The 26,779-nt window shown below is 33.2% G+C and overlaps 1 protein-coding gene across 1 annotated transcript in view; it reads right to left on the bottom strand.

Moving 5' to 3' along the window:
• Positions 1-26,779, bottom strand: part of CD2AP (CD2 associated protein) — a 102,231-nt gene that overhangs the window by 4,886 nt on the left and 70,566 nt on the right. The window contains exons 11-17 of the mRNA XM_019667536.1: positions 26,494-26,556; positions 15,278-15,443; positions 14,766-14,908; positions 7,893-8,005; positions 7,104-7,205; positions 4,861-5,042; positions 1,143-1,206 (exon numbers count right to left, since the gene is read on the bottom strand). Of these exons, the coding sequence (XP_019523081.1) occupies positions 1,143-1,206; positions 4,861-5,042; positions 7,104-7,205; positions 7,893-8,005; positions 14,766-14,908; positions 15,278-15,443; positions 26,494-26,556 (833 nt within the window). The remainder of the gene's footprint in view (positions 1-1,142; positions 1,207-4,860; positions 5,043-7,103; positions 7,206-7,892; positions 8,006-14,765; positions 14,909-15,277; positions 15,444-26,493; positions 26,557-26,779) is intronic.

The raw sequence follows: 26,779 nt of genomic DNA, 5'->3' as shown, positions 1-26,779 counted from the left end.
ATGCGATTTTACCACACTCGCAAAATCGCACACAGCCGACCATATAACAAACTCTGTATTTTGAGTGGAAATGTTAGGGGGTCGTCTTATACGCCAAGTCGTCTTATACGCCGGCAAATACGGTATTACCTTAACTAAAACCAAAGGAGGTTAAGTGACTTCCTCAAATTAGAACAGTGTAACTTAATCCCTAAAATAAAGGTTCTGAAGACTGGCTGCTTCTGTTGAAAATTTCAGCTCCACTGGTGATTTAATTATTCTAAACCTTAGTTTTCTCACTCTTAAAGTAGGAACAATAATCCTTATAAATTGTTACGTGTGTCCAATGAGATAATGTACATAAAGTGTTAAGCGTAACTGACACATGGTTTAGAACTGAAAGTCACGAGTATAAGTCAGAAGAGGAGCTCAAGGTTTTTAATGAAAAGTCCCATGTTCTCTCTCTGTTTCACAGTGTTAACAAAAGAAATAAGTAAGTAATGAGGCAAAGTAAAAATAGGGAGGAGAATAAAATACTTAAATACACAATGGGAAGGGCCTCTGAAAAAAGGCAGGATACACTTTCCCTGAAATACGCAGAAAAAAAAGACTACAAATGAAAACCAAAGTCAGTGAGGATGGAAAAGAAGTTAAGGAAGATAAAAGAAAATAAGTGAACTGGCCAGTCATCAGCAGAGTGAAGATGATAACATTATAAATTCTCAGTAAAAAATCAAAGTCAACAAATCTATAGCCATCCTACCACTACCACTACCAGCTTTGCCCCTAGGAAAAAACAAAACAAAAAGAAAACAGAAAAAAGTTAAAAACTGGGAAAAAGAGAACTATAGCTCAAGAAAGAAGCAGTGTTAAGTGTAAAAGATCCAGAACTAGACACTTTTACGGGGCAAGTACCGTGTTTGTTTTGTTCTGTGCCTCATGCACTGCCAATGAGAGTTAGAGCTCAAAAAATATTTGCTGAATGAATGAATGGAATGTGACAGGGAGTCAACAAGAGATTAATTAAATGGTTACCAAGCAGCAGGGAGTGTCCAACAAAAGTAGGACAGCATATTTTGTAGTGGAATCAATCACCCAGTTGGGTTGGAATAAACATCTGGTTTATGCTGACCATAATCTCAACGCTGAGAGAAGTGAATTACCTCTAGATGATTTCTCATTGCCTTCTCTTCTTCCAAATCTTTTCGTAGTTTTTCCAGTTCTTTCCTTAAAAACAAAGCACTTATTACTGTTAAGTCTTTCAATTAAACAACATATTTGACTAATATTAACAGGATCTCTGTTGCCTGACATCCCAGAACACTGGGGGAACTTTTTAAAGAAAAGAGCTATTTTGATTGACAATAATTTCAAAACCTGTAGTTGGAATAGTTCAATCTGACAGTTAAAATCTCAACAAAACCATGACAAACCTACCTGAGATTTAAAAATAATAATAAAAAATAAAAATTTTTTAAAATTTAAAAATTAAAACAAATTTTTTTAAATGAATACAGAACAGCTCGTGATAAAATAAAGAAATAATAACTGGCCTTTAGAAAGAATTTCCATATTCAGTTATCATGTATTTTCCCAGAGCCTAAACTATTTAGTAGAATGAATGTCAAAACATGTCACAGTATAAGGCAAATCATAGTTTATTTAATAAAATAACCCGGACTTTACATTTCTTTGTCTATTTTTTAAATGCTACATTTAAAATCCAAAAACAAACCAATAAACAAAAAACTTCAATCATCAATCCCTCTTAACTCATGTTTTCATTTTTCTGTGTTCCCTTCTCTTAGACATACTCATTTTTCCCTCCATAGCTATTAAGTATAGAATTTTTACTGTATCATTTCACAAAGTATTTTAAAACATTTCCATGCTGCTATAATTTTCCAATTTCTGAAGACAGTTGTTTGGTATTCAAATATCCAGGTTTTTTGGTTTGGTTAGTTGGTTTTAGAAGAAAATTTAAAAAAAAAAAGGGGAGGAATAGGAACTTTATTAACATCATGAATACATCAGTATATTAAGTTTCTAAATAAAAATGTGTGGACATTTCTAGCCTCTCAATATATACTAGGAAAATTCTCTTCAAGAGTATTGTAGAAATAATAGCTTGAAAAACTCGTGAAAACTCATGAACAACATGAAAAAGAAAGGAAGTTTTAAATTCTATAGTTTCAAAACTAATTTCTTTTGTGGTTTTAATGATTAGAAAATTATTTCTCTATATTGGCAATAAATTTTCTGATTATAATTTTTAAAATAATATGTAACTCAAATTTTTCACCTAGAGCTTATTTTGATATGTGATATAAAATGTACTTCTAAGCTAATAACTTCCTATTTCCATAAGTTATCACTAAATTAAATAATGCTTCCTTTTTCCAATTATTCTATTATTCTGAGTTTATTATACATTTTATTTATATCTAAATTAGGATTTACTCCTAGACTATCCTGCTTTATTTATCTTTACTTATAACTGTTACATTATTTGTTTTTTGATCTGATAATTTTGTACCACTCTCACATTTGTATTGCTCATTTTAAAAACACATTTACAGATATAAAATTTTTATGTAACATTCATTCTGTTTTCGTTTTACAAGAACAGGATTAAACTGTACATCTTCTATAACTTTTCTACTAAAGAAACAGATTACTGATGTATTTCTGTCAATCCTTCCATGTCAACCTCCTTGGATTTTTTAATGACTTCTTCTATCCATTTTAGATTTTAATACTGAATGTATAAAGATGATTTATGCGTTTGTAAGCTATCAAGATATGATAATAAAGCAAAAACCTAAGAACTCCAAGTTAGCTTAGGAAATAAAATGCTATTACCAATACCTCTGATACCCAGTGGCCCTCCCTCTTCAATCCCATTTCACCCCCCTCATTCATAGGAAACATTTTATAGTATTTATTGTTCCTTTCTTCTTTCTAATTCTATCACATATACAAATATATCATGAAACAGTATGCTGTTTGGTTTTGTATGCTTTTCAACTTTATATAAATGAAATAATACTATATGCATGTCTGTGATTTACTTTTCCCACTGCCAACATTTTTGAGATTAATTCATGTTGACACATGTAACCATAATTCATTTATTTTTATTGCTGTATACTGTAGTATAGTATTTCTCTGCATCAGTATACACACATGCATGATGATGCTCTCCTGTGATACTCTTCTTCAGATTTAAAAAACTACCATCCATTTCATTTTCCCAGAGGAAGTCAAGACTTCTAAAATATTTGATGTATACTTTAAAATATATATAAATCATATTTTATTCATCCTACAGCTAATTTAAAAGCACCTATAGGCAATCTGTATATATAATTATTAGTTCACTGAAAATAGCACACTTGGTGTCAAAAATGTAAAATGTCAAAATCACCAAATCAGAAAACTTCTTGGGTACATGTGGTGCTTAGTTAATATGTACTGGATGAATGAGCTTAACAGTTTATAATGTGCATATTATACAATCTGTAAAAAAGTTTGTTGGGACTCAGAAGATATAAACTGAAGGATTCAACAAAAAGCCATCATGTACCAAATTACAAACACACTCTGTATATGATATACATATGCATAATATACAGAGGGTGACAAAAAAATGTACACACATTTTAAGAAAGAAAAATACTAATAAAATTGTCATACTCAATATATACCAATAACAAAAGATGAATACAAGTCACGTTTGACTTCTGTAATTACAAGAGGTACTCAAAGTGGTTACCATCAGCGGCCAGACACTTCTGATTAGAGCCAACTACTGCTTGAGCTACTGACCAAAGTGTCCACTTGTATACTTTTTTTTTTGGCACCTTTGGCATATATTTTTAAGTAGTCGTTCAAGATAATTCTTTTGTTTCTATACAACGGACGTTTATAAAAGTGCTTTGCAAACTACAAGTACACCATATTATTAATCTTGATAGTATTTTTAATAAAGAATCCAAGGCCTACTGAGTATTGGGGGAGATATGGTACATACATGTTACAAACTCAGAGGTAACATGGTTTCTTGTAGTGACTTTTATACCAGATTCCATTATTCCAAGAAATATTTTTAGAGGCTACAGGAGAAGGTGAGAAAGGGGACGAGCACCTGAACTTTCACCCTCAGTTCAGTTAGATTATCTGATCTTTGAGCTGTTTACCCACTGGGCTTTTGCAGAATTACCTTTAAAATATTAACAAGTTTTTAAATTCAAATAATAATGGTTATAAAAAAGATCTCTGACTCAATTGAAGATATGGGTTTTGAGTTCTAGCTCTGCATTTAAGAGCTGTGTGATCTTAAATAGCTTTACCTCTCTGAACCCTTTTACTACTTCATTTAAAGGAAGGGAGGCGGGCTATAGTAGGTGATCTTTTAAATTTATTTTAGCTGTAAAACATTCGTAACTTTCACTTAAGGTATGTCTTACCGTATACCATTATCAAAAACTTTCAAAATTAAGAGAAGAGCCTTAGAGATCATCTACCCCAACCCATTTGTTTTTTAAATATCCACTCAACCCTAGCAGAAATAGCAATTAAAGTCCTCTGAGAATTAAATTAGATATACAGATACACCATAGATCCAAAATACAACATGGTTTTCCTAATATTTTAAGGCTAATTAACCCCAGTGTTTGCCAGATTTCTAACCTTAAATTATAGGTACACATATACCTTTTCTAGATCTGGCCTATTAAACAAGTTTTCTAATTGAAATTTTTGGCCAAGAGAAGAGAAGCACTATTAATGAAAATTTCTTTGAAAACATACTTGTTCAATTTAGAATAATTCTTTACATGTGTTAAGTAGTACTCAAAGAAGAAAACAAGGGCTACTTACCCATGATCCTTTTTCAGTGCTTCCACAAGGCACAGCAACTCAATCATCTCAGCTCTAAGCTCATCCAATGAATTTTTCTTCCCATCATCTGCTTCTACTTTAGCTTTCATTTCTAATGGAATTAAAAAACCAGCCGTATTTGGTTTAGAAGCACTTGAAGGTGTTGAAAGGTACACAGATGGCTGAAAAATATAAACAGAAAAAATTCTGATTCTATTTGTATTCATACTTATTATATTTAAGTTCAAAAGATTTTATAGCAAGGAAATAATTAAAGTAATACTTCAAGATAAATGGTAAATTTAGAAATACTAAAAGCAATGTGATGTTCACACCTGAAAAAAACCACCAAATAAATCTGCAATCACTAGGAGTTTTGTGAGGAATGTCAAAGGTTTTATTTTTACAAAAAAGAAAGAAAAATAGAAAAGAAAAATACATTAGATTTATCTTATGAATGGTTTGCCTAGTGGAACTATAGACTATAGACTATACAGTCTCCCCCGCCACCTCCACCTTATCTGTAGTTTCACTTTCTGAGGATTTAGTTACCCTCGGTAAACTGTGGTCCAAAATATGGAATGAAAACCCCGGAAATGAACAATTCATGTTTTAAACTGCATGCCTTTCTGAGTCCCATAATGAAATCTCGAGCCGTCCCACTTTGGCCCAGAATGTGAATCATCCCTTTATCCAGTGTATCCACATTACATGTTTACTCTACCTGCCGATTCGTCACTCAGTAGCCATCTAGTTATCAGATCAACTGTCACAGTTATCACAGTACTTGTGTTCAAAAACACTTATTTTACTTAGTAATGGCCCCAAAGCACAAAAGAAGTGATGCTGGCAATTCAGATAGGCCAAAGAGAAGCCATAAATTTTTTCTCCTAAGTAAAAAGGCATGTATGTATAGAAAAAACTCATAGCATATACAGGGTTCAGTACAATCCATGGTTTCAAGCATCCACTGGGGATCTTGGAACGTATCCCCTACCAATAAGGAAGGAAATACTGTATCAGCATTAAGGTATTGTTTTGATCCTCCACATTAAGTAGTTACTATTTAGAATATCCAAATAACTTCACTTAAAAGTAATTATGGGGGCCGGCCAAGTGGCTCAGTTGGTTAAGAGTTGGCTTGGGACGCCAGCTCTGAGCAGCAGGGCCCCGGTTCGGATCCCACAGTAGGGCCAGTGACGCTGCGCCCTCTACAGCTAAGACTGTGAACAACAGCTCGACCTGGCGCTGGGCTGCCATGAGTGGCCAGCGATGGCACAGGCTGCAGCCCCTGCTGCAGTGGGCTGCCGTGAGCTACCGTGAGTGGCTAGCAGCCAACGTGAGCGGCCAGCAGCCGGCGAAGCTGCCATGAGCCACCAAACAATAGCCAGCAACCGACTGCCTCAGCCGGGAAGAGAGCAACGATCATAATACCAACATGGGCCAGTGAAGCAGCATCCTCCACAACTAGACTGAAGAACAAAAGGACAGTAACTTGTCTGTTCCCCTTCCCCAATTTCCCAATGCTGTTCCCTCCCCCAAATCCTCAATAAAATCTTTTTTAAAAAAAGTCATTATGAAAAATTTAGGAAGTGCATGGAAGAGGCATTAAAATGAATACATGATCAGACACCCTTTTATTATTTCACTAAAATAACAAGTAAATTTTCAACAGAATGCTAACAGCTGAGAGAATCAGATTAAGTGTATCTGATAAACTGGAATAGCAGCCAAATGCCCTGGAATGAATTTGAGGAGGAACATGACATTCTTAAATATGAGTACCAGTTGTGGTAATACTACCTTAATAAAAATGACAACAGTTTAGAAGAGTCTAAAACACCATATAACAGATGGAAGAATCCATGTATTCTGTCATTCATTCCAGTTTATAGTTAGCGCTTATTATGGTGCCAAGCATCAAGCTAGGTAAGAAGTAAACAAATGATGGCTTCTGACCTAATGAGTGTATGTTTAATGGGAAAATGAAACCGAGCTATGTCTTAAAAAATATGAAATATGTAACATTTATATTATTCATTTAAAATAATATAAGCTCTTCTAAAAAAACGATCTACAGAGAATAGTGTGACTTACCTTTAATAACTCAATTTTTTAGCAGGGATTATTTTATTTCTTGGCAGAAAAAATCATTCTAAAAGGACACTTTAAATTCCACAGTTTTGATGTTCACAAAGAATCTTACAAAATATACAAATCTTAGACCACAATGCACACCTCACCTTTGGAGAGTAGCATGAATCCTTTTTAAATTCAGATGGCTTTATGTTGGCACTATCTTCTTCTTTTGGTGACTTCAAGATTTTTTCTGGGCTGTGAGTTGGCTAAATGATTTTTTTTTTAATCAAGAACAGAAAACACCAAAGAAAAAAAGTTAGTATTTGGATAATAACTTTTGTCACTGTTTTCAGCAGCTACTGTTCCAGATATTCCATTATTACTAACAGGATGGTATGTAATTTCATGCTAAATAGTACACTTGCACATCTTGGGGGAAAACCAGCTTGATTCTTCACAATAAAAATTTTCTCTACTTAGGTAATTTACAAGCACCACAGTGCTTAAGAGCTAATATATTAACACTAATGTACTACCAATATCATGGGCAAGTGTATAGAAGGCGTAAAAAGAAGTTACATATTAAATACCAGGATTAGTACTACAAAAAACACTATTTCAAGATGAAAAATGTTCTTCTTCTTCCTCACATGAGTATGTACCACTCAATTCTAATTATTGTTGTTGGACGGGTGGATTACACAAGTACCCTGTCCCCTTTTGACCCTGTGCTCTGTAGTTACAGTCTGAGGATAACACTTTCTGATTCTGTAACCTTCCATTCCAAAATGCTGAATGAGCATGACTCTTTAATACAACCATTTACCACTTGAGTGTAACACTAGCTTCCTGATTTTTAAACTAGTGGAACTATAAATCCTCACTTATTCTTATCTTCAGAAGGACTCGGGATTTGCTGAATTCCCTGTTTAACAACAATAAGTATAACTCACAGAATGTCCACCATTGAAGCGGCCAGGCAGCCGTCTTCCAGGCATCTTCGGTCGGTTTGCAGTGAGATGTAGCAAGTTTTCTGAGGAAGCTATGTCATCAAAATTTACAGGATCTGGAGAATAAAATTAAACATATCTATTAAGAAATCACTTTACATTTTAAAAGGTAAAAAAACAATGTTTCTGGATTTTTAACAAACTATAAATTAAAGAGTACCACTGGGACTCACAAATTGACCTGTGCTTTTCATATGCATTTGGAAAACAACACTCACCCTTAAAAACAAACATCCTCTTTACCTGATACATTTTATAACATAAGACTTTATTAACATTATAGAGTTCATGTTTAATAGTCTTAGACCTCAGTAAAAAGTTCTTGAAAGATATAAATCTGTACCATTAGCTGTAGTAGCATAAAAAAGCTGTCACCTTAAGTTCTTGCTTATAAAAAAACATTATTTACTTCTTCAACTCATAATTATAATATATCAGGAAATTAACACATAAAATTTGTTTTAAACTTCAGGTAGTATCCTAATACTCAAATTTTAAGGAGCCATCTATATCTGGGACCCTGCTGCTTTTCCACTGTATTGCTCAATGTAAGGTGAAAGTATAGTTTAATGTGTCTTTATATATGTATATATGTATGTACATAGTGTGTTGTGCTGGGACTCAAACTATTTATAGTTCACTGCACTTCTGCTTAGACATTACCTTATTTAGGAATCATAAGGCAGTTATAAATCTAAGGCAAATTGGCTATCAAGGGAAAATGCTATATAGATCATCCACTTGTTTCCCCACCATCAAGGGGAGACCTTTAATCCAATAATGGGTTTAAAGACAAATCTAGGTAATTCATATCTCTAAAATAATAGTATATAATACCTTCCCTTTTTCTAGATGATCCAGAGGACCTTGCAAAAGAAGCTGGTCTTTCGTTTTGAAGCCCATATAGTTATAAACAATACAAGAACCCTAAGTGTAATTCTAGATACTTCCACTATCAATATTATCTTCCTTCAGCCCAGATTCCAAACTAGGCATATAAATCACAGTCAAGATATTCAATATGGCAGCAGTTATCTTTGGCCTAGTCTTCCAGGTATGAACTCATTCTTCATATTACCATTGCCTGGATGTTTATAATGCTTTTTGTCAAATATTTAGATGCCCCACCTCCCTGACTTGTTATTTCTTAAAAGAATCTAAAGATTCTTATCATTGCTGCCCTCAAAGCTTATTATCAATTTTCATATTTAAAGTAATTCACTGAGATAATTTTTTTAAAGGGATGGAGGACACAAAGGGCAAGGCAGAGGAAGAGGTATCACTGTTTGGCAATATGCATTTTATAACAACTTTAATATTTGTTGACCTCTTAATTCTCCATCTTCACATTCTGGGATTACTTTGTGTGTTCTATCTTAGATCTGGTCACTAAGTTAATAAGTACATCACAACAGGCAATCTAATGTATTCAGTTTGATTACTGTCTTGAGTCATTCAATAATTGTCTTTAATTATAAAATATGACAAACCTTAAGAAACATTGGTTTTAATAAAAAATGCATTATACTATGGGTTTAAAGAAAAACATACCAAATATTCTTCTTAAGTATCTCACTATAAAAACGCAACTCAGCACAACACTTAAAATCTCATACATATATAAACAAAAATTCAGTGTCTTATATGATACTCTCTATAATGGCATTATCAAGGAAATTAAATATCTCACTTTATTTGTAAATTTCATAAACAAAGAAAACAATATTTTAGAAGATGTTAAAAATATACTGTAGTTTGAAGGGTTAAAAATTGCTTTTCACACTGATAAATGTGCATTGACAATCTACAAAAAAAAAAAAAATCCAAAAAGCTTGAAAAGTACAACCTAATCATTTTGGCCTGTGGAGATTATTTTCAAATGCATATTTAAGCAACTTGCAGAAAGAAAAAGAAATAAACAGAAAAACACAGAAGGAATGAAGATAAATAAAATTGAAAGGGTAAATAAAAGGTAGATTTACAAAATTATATATCATGCTCATGTAAAAAGGCCTTTCATATGTCCAATTTTGGGCTACAACACCAAGACAAATAATTTTACTATTCTAAAACTCTCTCAGGTCCTCCATTTAAGCCATTAGGTTAGTAAAATAAAAGAGTGCACATTTTCAACTCATGATATATTTGAACACTTTTAAATTTACCTAAGAGTGGTAACAATGGATTTATACTGTATATGTGGCATAAACAGCATGACAATCATTTAACTCTTGCAATCACACTGCCACACTGCCAGCCATTTTACATTTCCAAATATTGCTTAAGAAGACATGGAATTTTTAAAAATCAAAATGGAATATCAAATTTTGGGAGAAAATAAACTGACTTTTATGGCTGTCAAATAAAAAACTTTTCTCAAAAGAGTATCTTTAAATCAGGAAAATATTTTCAACATAAATTTTATTTTATTTTAAAATGGAAAACCAAAGGGTTAGAATAGACAGACAAACACGTACACTTTTAGTAAAATTACAAAGAAAAATCAATGTGCACCACCTATTTATACTGAATATACTATTTTGATTTCTTTTATAAATTGTTCATCTTACCAAAATGGAGAAAGGTAGGATAATTTCCTGACACGTAAGAAGGGAAACATGGCAAACAGGCTAGGAAACAAAATCTGGAAAGAAAAGTCAAGGATAGAAATGTCTAGAAAAAAGACTAAACCAAAAAAATTATTTTACAAAGCAGGAAAAAGAAACAGTTGTAGAGTGAATAGAACCATTTCAATGTTTAGCATATACCTATTGCAGATTATCTAAATTTGCATAAGATGTGTATTAAATTTTAGATTTATTCTTTTGTCTTTCAAAAGAAAAAACTATGAGTATTAATTTCAATATACATTAAAATAGAAAGAAGCCACTTTTATTACTCACTAAACACCAAGACAGCTTCCAAAAAGATGTTTTAGTACCAAAGTTAGAGTAATAAATCAATATATTAACTCATTAATATAGTTATAACTAAAATTAAACCACCTTTTAGTCAAGTTTTAGTCTTCAGCGTATGACAGCAATTACAACAAAAGAGGTAATTTTAATTCTATGGTTTAATAAAAGAAAAATACGAATATATCAAATATTCTTTCTAAATATTTCACTATAAAAATGCAAACCCAGTACAACACTTAAAATCACATACATATAGAAATGAAAATTCAATAATGTCTTATATGATACTCTCTAGAATGACATTATCAACAAAATAACTACTAGAAAATAAAAATTTTAATCACTGCTCTTACTTCCCAGTAAATTCTACATTTTCGGGTGTGGTGTTTTGTTTTGGTAACCTAGTTTAGATACAGGCTCACTTTTAATCATGTCTACCACTCAATAGGCAGGCAATCTTATTAGAAAAATCCTACCATACGTTCTTTCTGAAAGAAATAAATGAATAAATATTGGGAAAATAATTCAAATGAAAATAAACTATCAAACAGAACTGAAGAAAAAGAATGTGTTCCTATTTAACAACAACACCTTTTGAATCAAATAATGTATCTCTAAAATTTCCTTTTAACCCAAGAATTTACCACACAAAAAAAAAACAATCAAAAAGGATAAAATCCTTCATCATCTGTGCTTTCTCAATGTAATAGCTATGTTAACACTAAATTTTCTATCTTGTATTTTAAAACTAATTGTAAACCAATTTTACTTCCTGGAAAATTAACTTTTTTAGATAAATTTAGACCGTGTAAACTTTATAATTAACCAGTAGTACCAATGAGATTATTCTAACGAATTTGTGATGAAGTGTTTGGAAAAAAAAAATTAAAACATGCTTCTAAGAGTTCTGTAATTTGTAGTACTATCTTATATCATATAGGAGGATATACGTGGAGGAACTTTTCAAATGAAAAAAGAAAAACAAACTGTTCTAGGAATGTTTCCTTGTATGTACAAAAGTCAGATCTGTATTTATATACATACATATATTTATATATGGCTTTCAATACAGGAAAATCATATCTGAGAGTAGAATCAGGAATTTACATCCTTTATAGCTAGGAACAGAAACAGAATGAGATGGGATTGACAATGGAGGAGGGGAGCAGAAGGAAAATAACATTTTATAAAAACTTCCATGTCAGGTATTCTAATAGATATTTAATTTGTATCATAGATACACTGGGTCATTCAATTGTTAGTTAAGCAAGAAAATAGATTAAGAGAAGAAACATGCCAATGATCAAGCAACTAATAATTTACAACCCACATTGTTTAACGCAAGGTCAGTGTACTTTCTACTATCTCATTTCACCTCAAATTATTATTTTACATAATAAAACTCTAAGGAGATTTTCATATTTTAAACTTTCTGAAACTTATGTTAAAGGGCTAGTTTCACATGCTGCTTAAACATGTAAAACCTCAAAATGAGCCAAAAATATAAATTAAAATATGCCTCAGTCTAATGTCAAATTTGAGGAGTTTCTGTCAACATCCCAAAGACAAGGTAAAACACATTTATGCTACAAGTACTAAGAATATATGATATTTTAATAAAAAAAGGAAATAAGGAATAGCCTGTGAGTTGTGGTTTGAGACATAAGCTATTTGCTCTCAGCAGCTATGCCTTTGTTAGCACACTACGTATTGCCTAAAACAGTGCTGTGGATCAAACGCTTGCTCAATAATTATTTGTTACTTAATATGAACTAAATTTCCAAAATTTGTATTTTCTGAACTTTAAGGACATAAGTGAACTACACCAAAGGCAGCCTGAGAGCAGAAGGAATAAAGAACAGCAGCTTGAAAGTTATCTGTTATTTTGACCATATATAAGTCTCAGCATTTCTAATTATTCATTTGATGGAAAAAAAAAAAAGTAGAAAATTTCAAACCCTGTTCCACAAAGCCTCTTTGTTTTTTTAATGAAGAGGAAATAATAGCTATTGATATAAGAATTGGGACCAAAAACAAAGAAAAAACAGAACTTTTCAACCACCAATGGTTTGACACTGTTACATGCAATTTGTAATCGAAATGTAGCAAAGGAAACAAAACTCAATGGTGATCATATATAGAAAAAGTTTTGAAAAAAGTGAAAATCTGTTTTAATTTAAACTTTTTTGTAATTTCCATGACCTTGAGACAACTAAATAAAGCAAATATTCAAGAATGACAAAAAGTAACAAAAATGCAGAAAAAATATAGGCTCTAAACATTACTCCTTTAGCTCTCAGAGAGACATCAAAATTTGAGACTTCTGATCAAGATTGCAGAAAATTGTAGAGATTAAAGATAATACCAATGAATTTTTAAAACTGCACTTTTCCCCTCCAACTATTACTTTGAAAACATTTCTAGCTATATTTTAAATCAAACAGAAAACAATAAGAATTGATAGAATTCTATTTTTAACACTACCCTCAATAGAAATTAAAGGGTATTTTTTAAAAACATAAAGAGGATTTTTTTTTGTTTTTATTTAACTAACAGTAAATAAGAACAGTTTTAATCAGATAGAACATACTGAATGTATTTGTGTGAATGCCTCTAAAATACAATCAACATCTCAATTTACAGAAATTACTGATGAGCACAGCTTCATCCAGAGCAGGCAGGACCCAAAAACATGATGAAAAGATCTATAAAACATTCAAATTAAAAAACTGAGGGAGTTCATGGTTAGAGATTTTGTACTGGCAAACTGAAAAGACGACAAAAAAATAAAATCACCTAAAATTGTGTGGGAGGTAGTAAGTAGTACATTTTCCAACATAGTGCGGAAAAAAATCTAAGTGTTACTGACCTTGAAGTTTAAATGTATGAAATGTTAACAATGAAGCTAAAAATACATACTTAAGTCATTAAAACTTTTTAAAGAATATCATAGAACACTTTATATAAACAAGATTTAAAGTGTTTTCTTCTGATTCATGTGATCTTGGACATTTGAGTACCTACAGCTTAATTTGTTCAAATGCAAATAGAGAAAAACAGCATCTGCCTCTTAGAGTCACTGTAAAGATAAAATAAGAACATATATGACATTGTGAGGGTGAAAAGGGTAACTATTGCATTGTTCTGTACACCTGAAACTAACAATAAATTAAAAAAAAAAAAAGAACATATATGACAAAGTGCTTTGAAAATGTAAAAAAACTAAAAACAAATTCAAAGTACTATACAATAATCATTACCACAAAGTAATGAGTGTACCGCTTTTAACAGTGAAACTTTTATCAAGACTTCTCTGTTTCAAGTTTTCTATTTTATAACTAAGAGGTAAAAAAGACCAGGGGACAAATGAATATGGTTAATGGGCTGAAAAATCAGTCCTAAAACTTAAGGAACAACACTTAGTTAAAGAAATAAAGCCTGCTGAGATATCTGAGAGTCACAAAAAACCTTAAAAAGTCTAATTTCCTGAATTGGAAAGAAAAATATATTGAAATTAAGTGGGGAATAAAAATAGTTTTCTTAAATATAACCTTTATTTTAAAACTTTTAAAACTAAAATGTATTCATGTCTGCCTGACTTAGGTGGTATGGTCATTTCAATATGAAGTAACAGAAAAATAAATAGGTTATCTCTTAATGTCCATCTCAGTCCGCTGACCAGTGACAAAGATTGTATGAATCATAAATATTTTGCCCATTTATCTTCTTTCAGTTTTATTTTTCCATTTCAGCTGTTACACAAATTTTAAACAAATTTTGATTTCCATTGTATCTACCCATAAACAAACTGTATATACACATTTCTTATTTTAAATAGTTTCTGAAAACTGTACTGGTAACTTTTTTTAGTGTTTCACCTTTCTACATGTTAACTTACCTGTTTCTTTAAAACTCCTAATTGTAAATGAATCTAGGTCTACTGATTTTGGTCTAAGTGGTATCTGTTCAGAATCTAGCTTTGGTTTTGATACTGTCTCAGTTTCAAATTTTGATGAAATGGTAGACACCTCCCCATTAATCCTGAAATGACAAAATCAAACATAGGCAAAAATCACTTGTATGTGAAACATGATCTTTTTTTAACATTGTGCTTTAATGACACTAAAGATGTTATTGCATTAATGCTGATTTTTCTTTGTTCTACAAAATAATTTTCATAAACATTAACCTTTACCCTAAGACTAATCACAATAAAATCAAATATAAAAACAGCTTAATATGATTATATTCACATAGTGTGACTATAAGATTAACATATAATAGAGAATTATTAAAGTCTATGGGAAACAAATACTTTAAAAATTACTTTAATATTTAGAAAGGCAGTAGAGCCATTGATGTCAAAGGCAGGTAAATTAATAAACTAACTTAAAATTAGATAAAACTTACCTGGCTACAGGAGGTGGTGGAGGAACTGGCTTTTCAGGTCGCTTTGGGTACACTGTTCCAGGAGATCTCAATAAATTATTGGCTTTGGTGGGTGGAGTAGGCTTCTTGGGTGGGACTTGTGGAGCAGCTGGTTTAGAAGGTTTCTGTTCCAGCACTGATTTTTCATCTGATTATTTAAAAATATTTAATAAGTTATTAACTATCAGAACTATTTAGGTTTTTCTATTACTTAAAGCTGATGTCAGGCCGGAAAAATGTGAAACAGAAGAGAGACATTATTTGTGTATGTGTGCAGTTTTACCTGTTTTAAAGTTATAATAATTCAATAAGCCTAAATATCTTAAAAAGTTTACTTTGGTGGGGAGAGGGACCACTAATAAGATTCTGATAAAGAGAGAATGCTTGAATCCTACTGTCTTCCCAAGAACCTTTGCATTTAGGGGTTGTATTCTACTCAAATATAACTCCTTATGACTCTACTCTAAGCAAAGAACAATATTATCTAGACTTAAATCCAGACCACATTCTGAAAATGAAGTCGAAACTGAGTAGGAGTTTTAGTGTCACTTAACATAATTATTTACAAAATGTCACGATGACAAAGAAAAAAATTCAAATGTTGGAAACTCAGGCTGGACTGATTAAAGATGAGAAAATTATAGGCTTGTATTTATAATTCTCACCTTTGTATTAGGAATTTTATTAACATTTGATTTAATAATTCTATGAAATAGATAAGAAAATATGCTGGAAAAAACAACATTGAAAACAATTTTATACCATTTTAATAAAAAAAATTTTAACACCACTAAGGTATGGTATACTACGCATATATATGAAGACCTTACTTGGTTCCTGATCTTTGAGGTACTAAGAACAAGTATTCAAACTGACACGTGTACACGTATTAGATATTTATGATACAGCAGTAAACAAACATGTTGTAAGGCACAGATGTAAAAATAAGGAACTCCTCAGTGCAATACTGAGTAATTTTCAAAATTTACTTGGTCTTTCAAAACAATGTCTATCACAAGATCACAAATAATTTCATGAGATTTCACACCAATCAGAAATCTGGTAATTATGAATCTTGAACAAACAACAGGCTGTGGGTAAACAACTCATTCAAAATCAGATTTCATCTAACAATGAAAATACAAAATACCATAGTTTCAGTTTTATCATTTATGTATAGCTCCTCGGATCATTTGAAATATAGCTTAGTCTATTAAAACCCTGGTCATATAAACTTAAATTTCTGCAAAATATTAAAAACGATGTTTTATATAAAATATCAGGAAAATGTCCAAGGATAACTTAAATAGGAATTCATTGATTAACTGAATATACTCCTTTTAAAAGATATGTAACAGCTTGAAATGAATTTCGTAGCTTATTCTAAAACAAAAGAACACATATTTGTGGAAATCCAAAGTAATCAAAATAAAATTCATCATTCCTGGCATAACCATGATTAAATCAATTATAGTATGTTGACTTATTAAATAACTAATATAGGGTGACAATGTATTTAAATACTAGATTTTATTTATTTGTATTGACATAAAACTTACATAACATAAAACCATTTTGAAGTGAACATGTCAGTGCTATTTAATACACTCACAATATTTTGCAACCACCACTTCTACCTAGCTCTAAAACCCTTCATTCCCCCAAAAGAAAACTTTTACTCAGTTACTCCCCGTTCCCTCTCTACCCATCACCTGGCAACCACTAACCTGCTTTCTATCTCTACAGATTTACGTATTCTGGATATTTCATATACATGGAAAATCAGGATTATTTCATATACATATACAGTATTTGATCTTTTTTGTCTGGCTTATTTCAGGTAGCATAATGTTTTTGAGGTTCAACTTCATTGTAGTATACACTATTTTATTCCTTTTTTGTGACTGAATAATATCCATGAACACAGCCCAATTCATTCACCTGTTGAAGGACATCTGGGTTATTTTGACTTTTGGCTACTGCGAACTATGCTGCTATGAACATTTCTGTACAACTATTTGTTTGAATACCTGTTTTTAATTATTTTGGGTATGTATCTAAGAGGAATGGCTAAATCATATGGTGAGTCTATGTTTAACTTTTTGAGGAACTACCAAACTGTTTGTCACAGCAGCTCAACATTTTATATTCCCATCAGCAATATATGAGGGGTCCAATTTCTCCACATCCTTGTAAACACTTGTTATTTACCATTTTTATTTTAGCCATCCTACTGACTGTGAAGTGGTAGCTCATTGTGGTTTGATTTGCATTTCCTTAATGACTAATGATGTTGAACATCATGTCTTGTGCTTATTAGGCATTTATATATCTCCTTTAGAAAAATGTCTATTTCAGTCCTTTGCCCATTTTGATTCTGTTGTCTTTGCTGGTGAGTTGTAATAGTTCTTTATATATTCCAGATATAGGATAAAAGATTTGCAATTATTTTCTCCAATTCTGTAGTTTGTCTTTTTACTTTCTTGATAATGTCCTCTGATGCACAAAAGTTTTTAATTTTAATGAAGTCCAATTTAAATATTTTTTCTTTTGTTATCTGACTTTTGGTGTCATATCTAAGAGTCCATTGCCAAACCCAAGGTCATGAAGATTTACCCCTATATTTTATTCTAAGACTTCTAGTTTTATACCTCTTATACTTAAGTAAATACTCAATTTTCAGTCAAATTTTGTATATATAGTATGAGACAGAGGTTCATTGTTTTGGATGTGGATATGCAATTTCACATAGAATTTTAGTTCAGCTAAAAAAATTCACCAAAAATGAGAAAATTTAGATTTAAGAAAAAAAAATCTTATTGCTAGCTATATGAATGCCCAAAGGAAGAGATATGTGATACAGATATTATGATAATTTAAGATAGAGAAAGAAGCAGGAATTATCCTAAGTGTATAAAAAAAAATGTATACTAAAATTACATGGTAGCTAAAAAATATAGCAAAATAATTGAAATGCCCTACCTTATTTACTACAGAATATAGCATGTATTACTAACACTGTACATAGTTAATCTATTTATTAATTCAGATGAGGTTTAGTTCCCTGCTGCACGAATAAGAATAAAAAAATATAACAAATGATTACAAGTGCATAAATTCTGGCTCAAAAATCAAATATTCCATTTGTCATCAGTGGTCATTTAGAGATGCATTAGAGAAAAATGCAGTACTATCCAAAAAATAGCAAGCAGATCCTTAACTGAATCAATTTTCCAAACATTTTAGGACAAAAGAAACCTACCCATATTTATCTCACTGAAGTGACCTGAACTGTAGTATAACATATTTTCAGAAGCCCAAGTACAAAGCTCAAGAAGTTATCTCATGAACATAACTGAGTGACCACCACTCAGACCAAGAACTGAAAATCGGCCACACTGAAGTTCCCTTCATTCCTCTTCCCACTGCCCCACTGCTCCTATCCCCAGGTGTCTTCTACCACCATAGATCACTTTTGCATATTTTAACTTTACATCAATGAAATCAATAATTCATGTTGCTATGTGAAGCTCTAGTTCATTCACTTGTTGCTATATAGTATACTCGTATGAATATACTTTATTGATGCATTCAACTGCTAATGGATATTTGTGTTGTAACCAATTGGGGGCCAATATAAATAATGCTATGAAAAACTTCCTTATTTGAGTCTTTTGGTGTACAATTGAGCACACATTTCTGCTGGGTATATAATTAGGAGCAAATATGCTGGATGACAAGATATGGATATATTGAACTTTAGTTCTCCGTATTAGATATAACAGTATACATTCCCACCAACAGTGTATAGGGGGAGTTCTGCTGATCTGTAGCCTTACCATTTAGTATTATTAGTCTTTTTTTTTTTTAATTTTACCCATTTTGGTGAGAATCTTACTTTGGTTTAAAATTATATTTCCTAATTGAGCAATGAAATTGAATAACTTTCATACATTGATAAAACGCCAATATTCTTAACTACATTTTTGGACTTTTTGTTAATTTGTGAAATCCATTTTTTTTTTGGGGGGGGGGGTTTGGGGGAGGGCAAAAGACAAGTTGCTGTCCTTTTGTTCTTCAGTCTAGTTATGGAGGACGTTGCTTCACTGGCCCATGTTGGTATTATCATTGCGCTCTTTCTGGGTGAGACAGTCGCTCGCTGGCCACTGGACGGCCGCTCAATGGCGGCTCACGAAGGCTAACGCCAGCTGTCGGCCAGCCCCACTGCAGCCTACGCAGTTGCCGGGACTCACAGCAGCCCAGCTCCAGGTCAAGCTGTTGTTCACCATCTTAGCTGTAGAGGGCGCAGCGTCACTGGCCCTCATGTGGGATCCGAACCAGCAACTCTGCTGCCCTGAGCTGGTGTCCCAAGCCAGCTCTTAAAGAACACGCCACTCGGCCGGCCCTGGAATTCTTTATATATTATAAATGAGTAATAATTTGTCATTCATCTGTGTTGTAAATATCATTTCCTACTCTGTGGTGTAACTTTTCATCCTCCTAATGGAATGTAACAGATATTCCTACTCTTAACGTAGTCTAATCAGTCTTTTGCCTTATGTGTCTTGTTACAGTTCCTACTCCAAGGACATAGAAATACTTGCTTATATTATCTTTTAAAAAATTTAGAGCCTCAATCCACATGGAAACTGACTTTTATGCATTTTAGAAAGTAGGGTTCAAGTTTTCATTTAGTATCATTTATTGAAAAGAATGTCCTTTCCCATTACTCTACAGAGCAACTGTGGTCATAAGGCAAGCACTTATCAATCTATTTCTGGATTCAAATGTGTGTACAATGTGAGACAGAGGTTAAGATTTATATATTTCTTATATGAATATCAATCAACATTATTTACTTCATCTTTTCTATACTACAATGGCAACTTTGTCATAAATCGCATAGCCTTAATTAAATGTCTCTCTTAAATAATGCTTCTTGTTGTATTATAGTCTACTTTGCCAGCTATTAATATAGTTACACCAGCAGGAGACTTGGTCCTCATTTGTCATTGCCAGAAGAATCTTTTGCTTCAACTTCAACTTACATCTACTGCCTTGGCTTTTATGATACCACCCTCTGATCATTCTCAGCCTGTCTTTATGACTACTCCCTATCAGTCTTCAAGAATTCCAGTTCATCTGATAACTTCTTAAATGTACATATTCTAAGACTCTATACAAAGCTCTCTTCCCATTCTCACTTTAACAATCTTCTTGGACAACCTGACTCATATCCATAAATTCAATAGCTAACTTTCAGAATAGCACCTTCCAAATAGATGCTTAATACAAACTCTTAACAAAGGTTCATCCCATATTTTCTACATTCTTATCAAATTCCATGTCAAAAGCTGAACTTCTGCATATTTTCCCCCAGAAACTGTCTCTATTTCACACTTCTCTCGTTTCTCCATCCTCACAAACCTTGGTATCCAATTAGTCAACAAGATGCGCTAATGTAAAAACTAAACCACCTTCTTTATGGAGAGCCTAAATGTTATCTCAGCATCTTTAGCAGATAATGTAATTAATGCGCTCAAATCCATCCTACCTTCGTATGATTACGCCAAGCCAGGAAGAGCACATTCTTTTTACAAGACTAACTGGTCTGTAAGTGAACATGTGCCCCAAGTTGGTCCAAAAAACTGAAAAGGACTTACATTCCATGGTTGTGGAGAGGTTTTCCTCTCTTTCCCATCAAGCAGACAAGAAATCATGGTGCCCTGATTGTCACTGTCAGCATTCTTGTGACCACAAGGGGAACCAATCTGAAGACAAAGTAGACACTAAGGATGGCAGAATGGAGAGAGAGATATAATCCAGGTCCATAATGAAATTATTGAGGTGGGGGGTAGTTGGCATATGACTCCTACTTCTGGACTTCAACAACGTAAGATTGTTTCCCTCTTGTTTAAGTCAGTTTGAATAAAGATTCTCTGTTCTTTACTCTTAAAACATTCCAACTTCCTTTTATCCGTACAACTACTACCACTATCTAAATAGCACGAGAAAAAAGTTTCAGAAAAAAGTACCTGAACACGTCACATCATTTAAATTACACAATATTGTATTGAATATCCCCTATGCATTATACACCTACTGTTCAAGAAACTACACAACCAATGTCAAATACGATTCAGACATCCACACACACACACACACCCCGTATGGCTTTGTCCTCATGAAGTTTAGTTATGTGTGGGGGAAAAAAAGACAATATAAAAGAAACATGTGACATACAAGAATGAGAAGTATCTACTTTTAGATTGTGGGGGGGGGAAAAGACTAGTGTCAATAAGGTGACATTAAGCTGAACATTTTAACTGGAACCTGAAAAATAAGAATTAATTAGCCATGAAAATATTCTGAGGGAGAGCAAAAAAGACAGGAGCCCACAGAAAGGATACTCTACCATGATAACTGTGAGAGGAAAAAAAATGGGTATTCTATGAAGATCATATAGAAGACTGCACTATATATAGTAAACAAGAAAAGTGACGTAGAAGATATATTAGAGAAGTCCACATGGTCCAGATCACCCAAAACCTGGAAGGCTAGGCTAAGGCTAATCAAGAAAGTCCCCTTTTGAGAAGAAAATACTGTAAATTGGATTTTTTTGCAATAGGAAGCACTCAAACACGTTAAGTTGATGTGTTGTATATGACATACACACGTCTGTATGAAACACATACACTTTATTTCCATACTATAAATTCTGAAACCCTTATCACTACTTTAAATCACTTCTGGAGCAGGGCAAGACATAAACAAATATTGAGTTGTCGGAAAAGTCATGATGTATTTTTTCTATGTTTTTCATTGCAAAAATGCGTCATGACTTTTCCGACAACCCAATAGTAAATACACACTCCTTCCCATACCATCAAAAGCCTTTTATAAACTACACAAGTGGTTCTCAATTTTGTCTTCAGATTAGAACCATGTGGAGAGCTTTATAAATAAATACTAATACCTGAGTCTGACACTATAAAAATTCTATAGAGGATCCTAGGCATCAGCATATTTTTTTAGGCACCCAGGTAATTCTAATCCCACCAGGATTGAGAACAATTGTACCCAGCCACCTTTCTAGCTTAGTTTCTCAAAACTCCTCCTTGGTGCCTGTAGCCATTTCCTGAATTTGCTGTCTGTCATTCTTTTCATATTCTGTGAAATCACCTTCGCTTTTCCAGTCAACACATTCTGCTCATTTTCTAAATCTCTGCATAATGACAACTTCATTATTGTGTGTATTAACTATTCAATAAGCAACTGTCAAAATATCATTTTAAAAAATAAAAAGAAACAAATTTTTTAATCTTCCCAGTTGTCTCATACATGAATACTGATTGATTTTATGTCATTGCATGTTTACTATTTGGTTAAGTCTATTTCAGGTGTGGGTATAAATAAACAGTATTGTTTGCTACTTCTTAAGAGGTCAGGATTATTTTTAGGTGCAAGCTGAAGTGATATGTTACAGATATCAAAATGTTCTTTGTAGTAAGAGATAAGTTATTTCCTTTCTGGTAAGCACACTAAATATAAAATACAATAGAGTCCTGCCACAGCTCTCAACTCAGAGTCTATATACTACACATTGTGTCACAGGTGAAAAGGCATTTGAGTTTAGTACCTCCGATAATAAATGCCCTTAAGTGAGTCTAAAACACATGGATTTTTATTTTAATTCCACACTAAGGTGAACAGTATTACACCAAGGTTTGAGAGCACATAATAATTTAAAAGCATTTTGAACACTGACCTCTAAATCACTCTGCCATATGAAGAATACTGACTTAAGAATCCATGGCCAGAGTATGAATTGGAAAACCCATACCTTTGTATTACATTTTAATTTTCATAAAGCTTTTTTACTCTGTAAATGAAGCATTCCTTTTATTGGCTCACACAAAAGAGAGAATGCTCCTGAGCAAAGATGTAAAGTAGATACCTCAAGGTTTCCATTTTAGGCAGTTATATACCAAGACCTACCTATTCTGCCAACTTAGAATTCAACATAAGGCAAAATATCTTTCAAGAATGCAGAGAAAAAAATATTTTCGAACAAAACATGTTCCATCATTAGGCCCTCCATATATATATATGGCAGAAAGTATAAATACCAACAAATAGGAAGTACAAAGCAATGAATGTGAATAAATTCAACCAACCCTGACTGGGAATCTACAGCATACAGATGTTGGCTGAAGCCATGAGCTTTTATATGATTAAAAGAATCAATAATAAGACAACAAAAGATCCAACTCACAGTCTTTATTAATTTTTAATTCTGTGAATGAGTGAATGAATTAATGATGCTACTAGCCCTTTGGATGGGAACCAGCAGCAGCCACATACTTCCTGTAAGAGGCAAAGTCTTCAGTAGTCAGTAGAGCCCAGTCCTTTTGCAAGGAGATAAGGTAAGATTTACTGGGGTTCAAAGTCCCAGAAATCAGTCAATTAGAACCTCCATCTATAGCCTCATGTATTAGTAGTGAATTCCTAGCATGTGACTACAGCAACTGTAATTTGCTGCCTTTCAATATCAAGCTAAAGTTTGTGCCAGATGCAAAGATTTAAAAAACAAAACAAAACAAAAAAAAAACCTCTCAAGAAAGAATACCCACCAGCACAACTCTTCCTTCCCATTGCTAATTAGGAAACCAGATTGCCATTAACATATCGGTGATTAGTACCTGCTTAGAGAGATTTATTATCTGGTTATGTTCTCAAATACAAACTCTGAAAGGAATGCTCAAGCAAAAGTGAGCACAGATTCACTATCTCTAATAAAAATGTGGAGCCAGGCTAGGCTGCAGCAGCCTCTATGTTCTTCCTGTGGTTGTGACTGGGGCCATGGGGAAAGATATCTTAAAGGGGTTTTGTAAGCCTAATAGAGCTGCTGTTACATTCTACCCTACACATTTATATGCCACCCTACCTGGCACTCTAAAATAAACATCAGTCCATCCCTTCCTGTCATACACATTTCATACCAAGAATGAAGGGGACTACTTAAAGGTATGTCCAAGAAAGTCTTCCCGAAAAGCAGGAGAAAAACTTGGACTCCAAAGTGTTGATCTTATTACTCTCCTGAGGCACAGCATGGCAGGCATTTAAAGTACCTCTCAGAAAATAGGAAGCAGTAAACTACTAAGTATTTTTGAGAAAATCCACATGGTGGCTTATGGCAGGGAGTAGACAGTGATGACCTAAACTCCATTTGAAAACCTATCCCATGAAATGATAGGGAGTCACTAAAAAGTCAAAGGTAGGATGGTAAGTTTCATGTTATCTGGTAGCTCCTTTTTTCCCCAATACAGCAAAGTTATTCAAAGGATATCTCTTGTGCAATTAAGATCATAAGAGACATATGGGGGATATAAAACTGAAAGCAACAAAGAAACAAAACAAACAAAAACTCAACAGACAAAGACAATAGTTTAGTGGTTACCAGAGGGTAATGGGGAGGGGGGGATGGTAGAAGAGGGAAAAGGGGGTCAAATATATGGTGATGTATTATAGAAATGTACACTTGAAACCTATGTAACTTTACTAACCACTGTCATCCAAATAAATAAAATCAGTCAGTCAGTCATAGGAGTTAAAGTCAGGAACACATACTGGTGGAATATACTGTATTTCCTGTCAGAAGGCTTAGCCTCCTTAATTTGGCCATAGCCGTGGTTTGAAAAAGCTCCCTCTGTTTACTGTGTAACAAGGGTAGAATTTTGATTTATGCTTATTTTTATTTAAAAAGAAATAATTTAATCTGTACCAGTATTTAATATTTAGATTGAAACTGGCTCTCTCTACCATGCGTGCATCCAAAGGTTACTAAGCAAAGCACTGACATTTTCCCTATTCCTTGCACCAGATCTATTAAAGCCATGTCAGGTTAATGAGAACATTTGAAGATATTTGACAATATTTTGAAACTATTAAGAATTGTTTCCCTTGGGCCAGTTGAGTGGCGCGATGGTTAAGAGTTAGCTTGGGATGCCAGCTCTGAGCAGCAGGGTCTCAGTTCGGATCCCACATGAGGGCCAGTGATGCTGCGCCCTCTACAGCTAAGATGGTGAACAACAGCTCGACCTGGAGCTGGGCTCCCATGAGTCGCCCACGACGGTGTAGGCTGTAGCCCTTGCTGTAGTGGGCTGCCGTAAGCTACCGTGTGTGGCCAGCAGCCAGCGTGAGCGTCTGGCAGCTGGTGTGAGCTGCCAAGAGCCGCTGTGAGCTGCCGTCCAGAGGCCGGTGACCAATCTGCCTTACCTGGGAAGAGCGCAATGATTAATACCAACATGAGCCAGTGCAGCAACATCCTCCACAACTAGACTGCAGAACAAAAGGACAGCAACTTGTCTGTTCCCTTCTCCGATTCCCCAACGCTATTCCCCTCCCCCAATTCCCCAATAAAATCTTTTAAAAAAAGAATCTGGCAACAATGTGAAATATAAGCCAAAGAAGGGTCTAAAGTAAGAGAAATAATTAAGAGAATACAATTTTAGGCAAGAGACAGATCTTTCTGCACAAAAGAAGTATTTTCTCCAAATTAACAATAACAAAACAAAGTAAGTAATGCTCTTAATAAAATACATACGGTACCTTGGAATAACTTTCCACATTTACATGACAAATATAGGCAGTGAAAATTAAGTAATACAAAACAGGAAAATACATTCAGTTTTTCATAAAGCTATCTTTATTTCAATAAAAGTGGGCTTTTTATTTGCAAAAATAATAAAATAAACCAAACCTGAACAGAAAAGGGGAAAAAAATAACAAGAAAGTAAATTAATATATACTAAATCACTTACATGTTTTAAGTAGGAACATAATTTTACACCTAAGAAATTTTTATTTATTTCAATTGGAACACTATAAAAATAATAAAAGTTTAACTGTTTATGCTTAGTTTTCTTGTATATTTGAAATAAATATAATTAAATACTACACCCTTACTGAAATAATGGTTTAACATTTTAATGACTGTAAATTGGTCAGTTTGAATAAAAACTAATTTCCTATCTATCTTGACAAACTACTCCCTCCTAGAAAACTTCAAGCATTGCAAAGTAAATACGGAACACCTGTTGAAAATCAGTGTAAATTTGACTTGGTGTAAAGAGATGTCTTTCTTTACAACAACAACAAAAGAGTTATTTTTCTGAAAGTGGAAAAATTAACCTCACCTTTTTCTTCAGGCTTTGTAGGAAAATACTTCTTCTCTGCAGATATCAGCTCAGGCTTTGGGGCTGAAAAGGGAAAAAAAGTTACCACTTTTTAAAAAAAAACATTTTAGAGCACAAAGACCATTATACTACTAAAAAGGTTAATTTAAAAATATCAGATGAGGGCCGGCCAAGTGGCGCGTTGGTTAAGAGCTGGCTTGGGACGCCAGAGGGCCCCAGTTCGGATCCCACATATGAGGGCCAGTGACACTGCAATGATGGTACCAACTTGGGCCACTGAAGCAAC

Source organism: Hipposideros armiger, unplaced genomic scaffold (genome assembly GCF_001890085.2).
Source record: "Hipposideros armiger isolate ML-2016 unplaced genomic scaffold, ASM189008v1 scaffold_499, whole genome shotgun sequence".
In the NCBI taxonomy this organism is placed as follows: Eukaryota; Metazoa; Chordata; class Mammalia; order Chiroptera; family Hipposideridae; genus Hipposideros; species Hipposideros armiger.
Note: the sequence above shows the minus strand (reverse complement) of the source record. Positions and strands in the feature narration are given on the sequence as shown.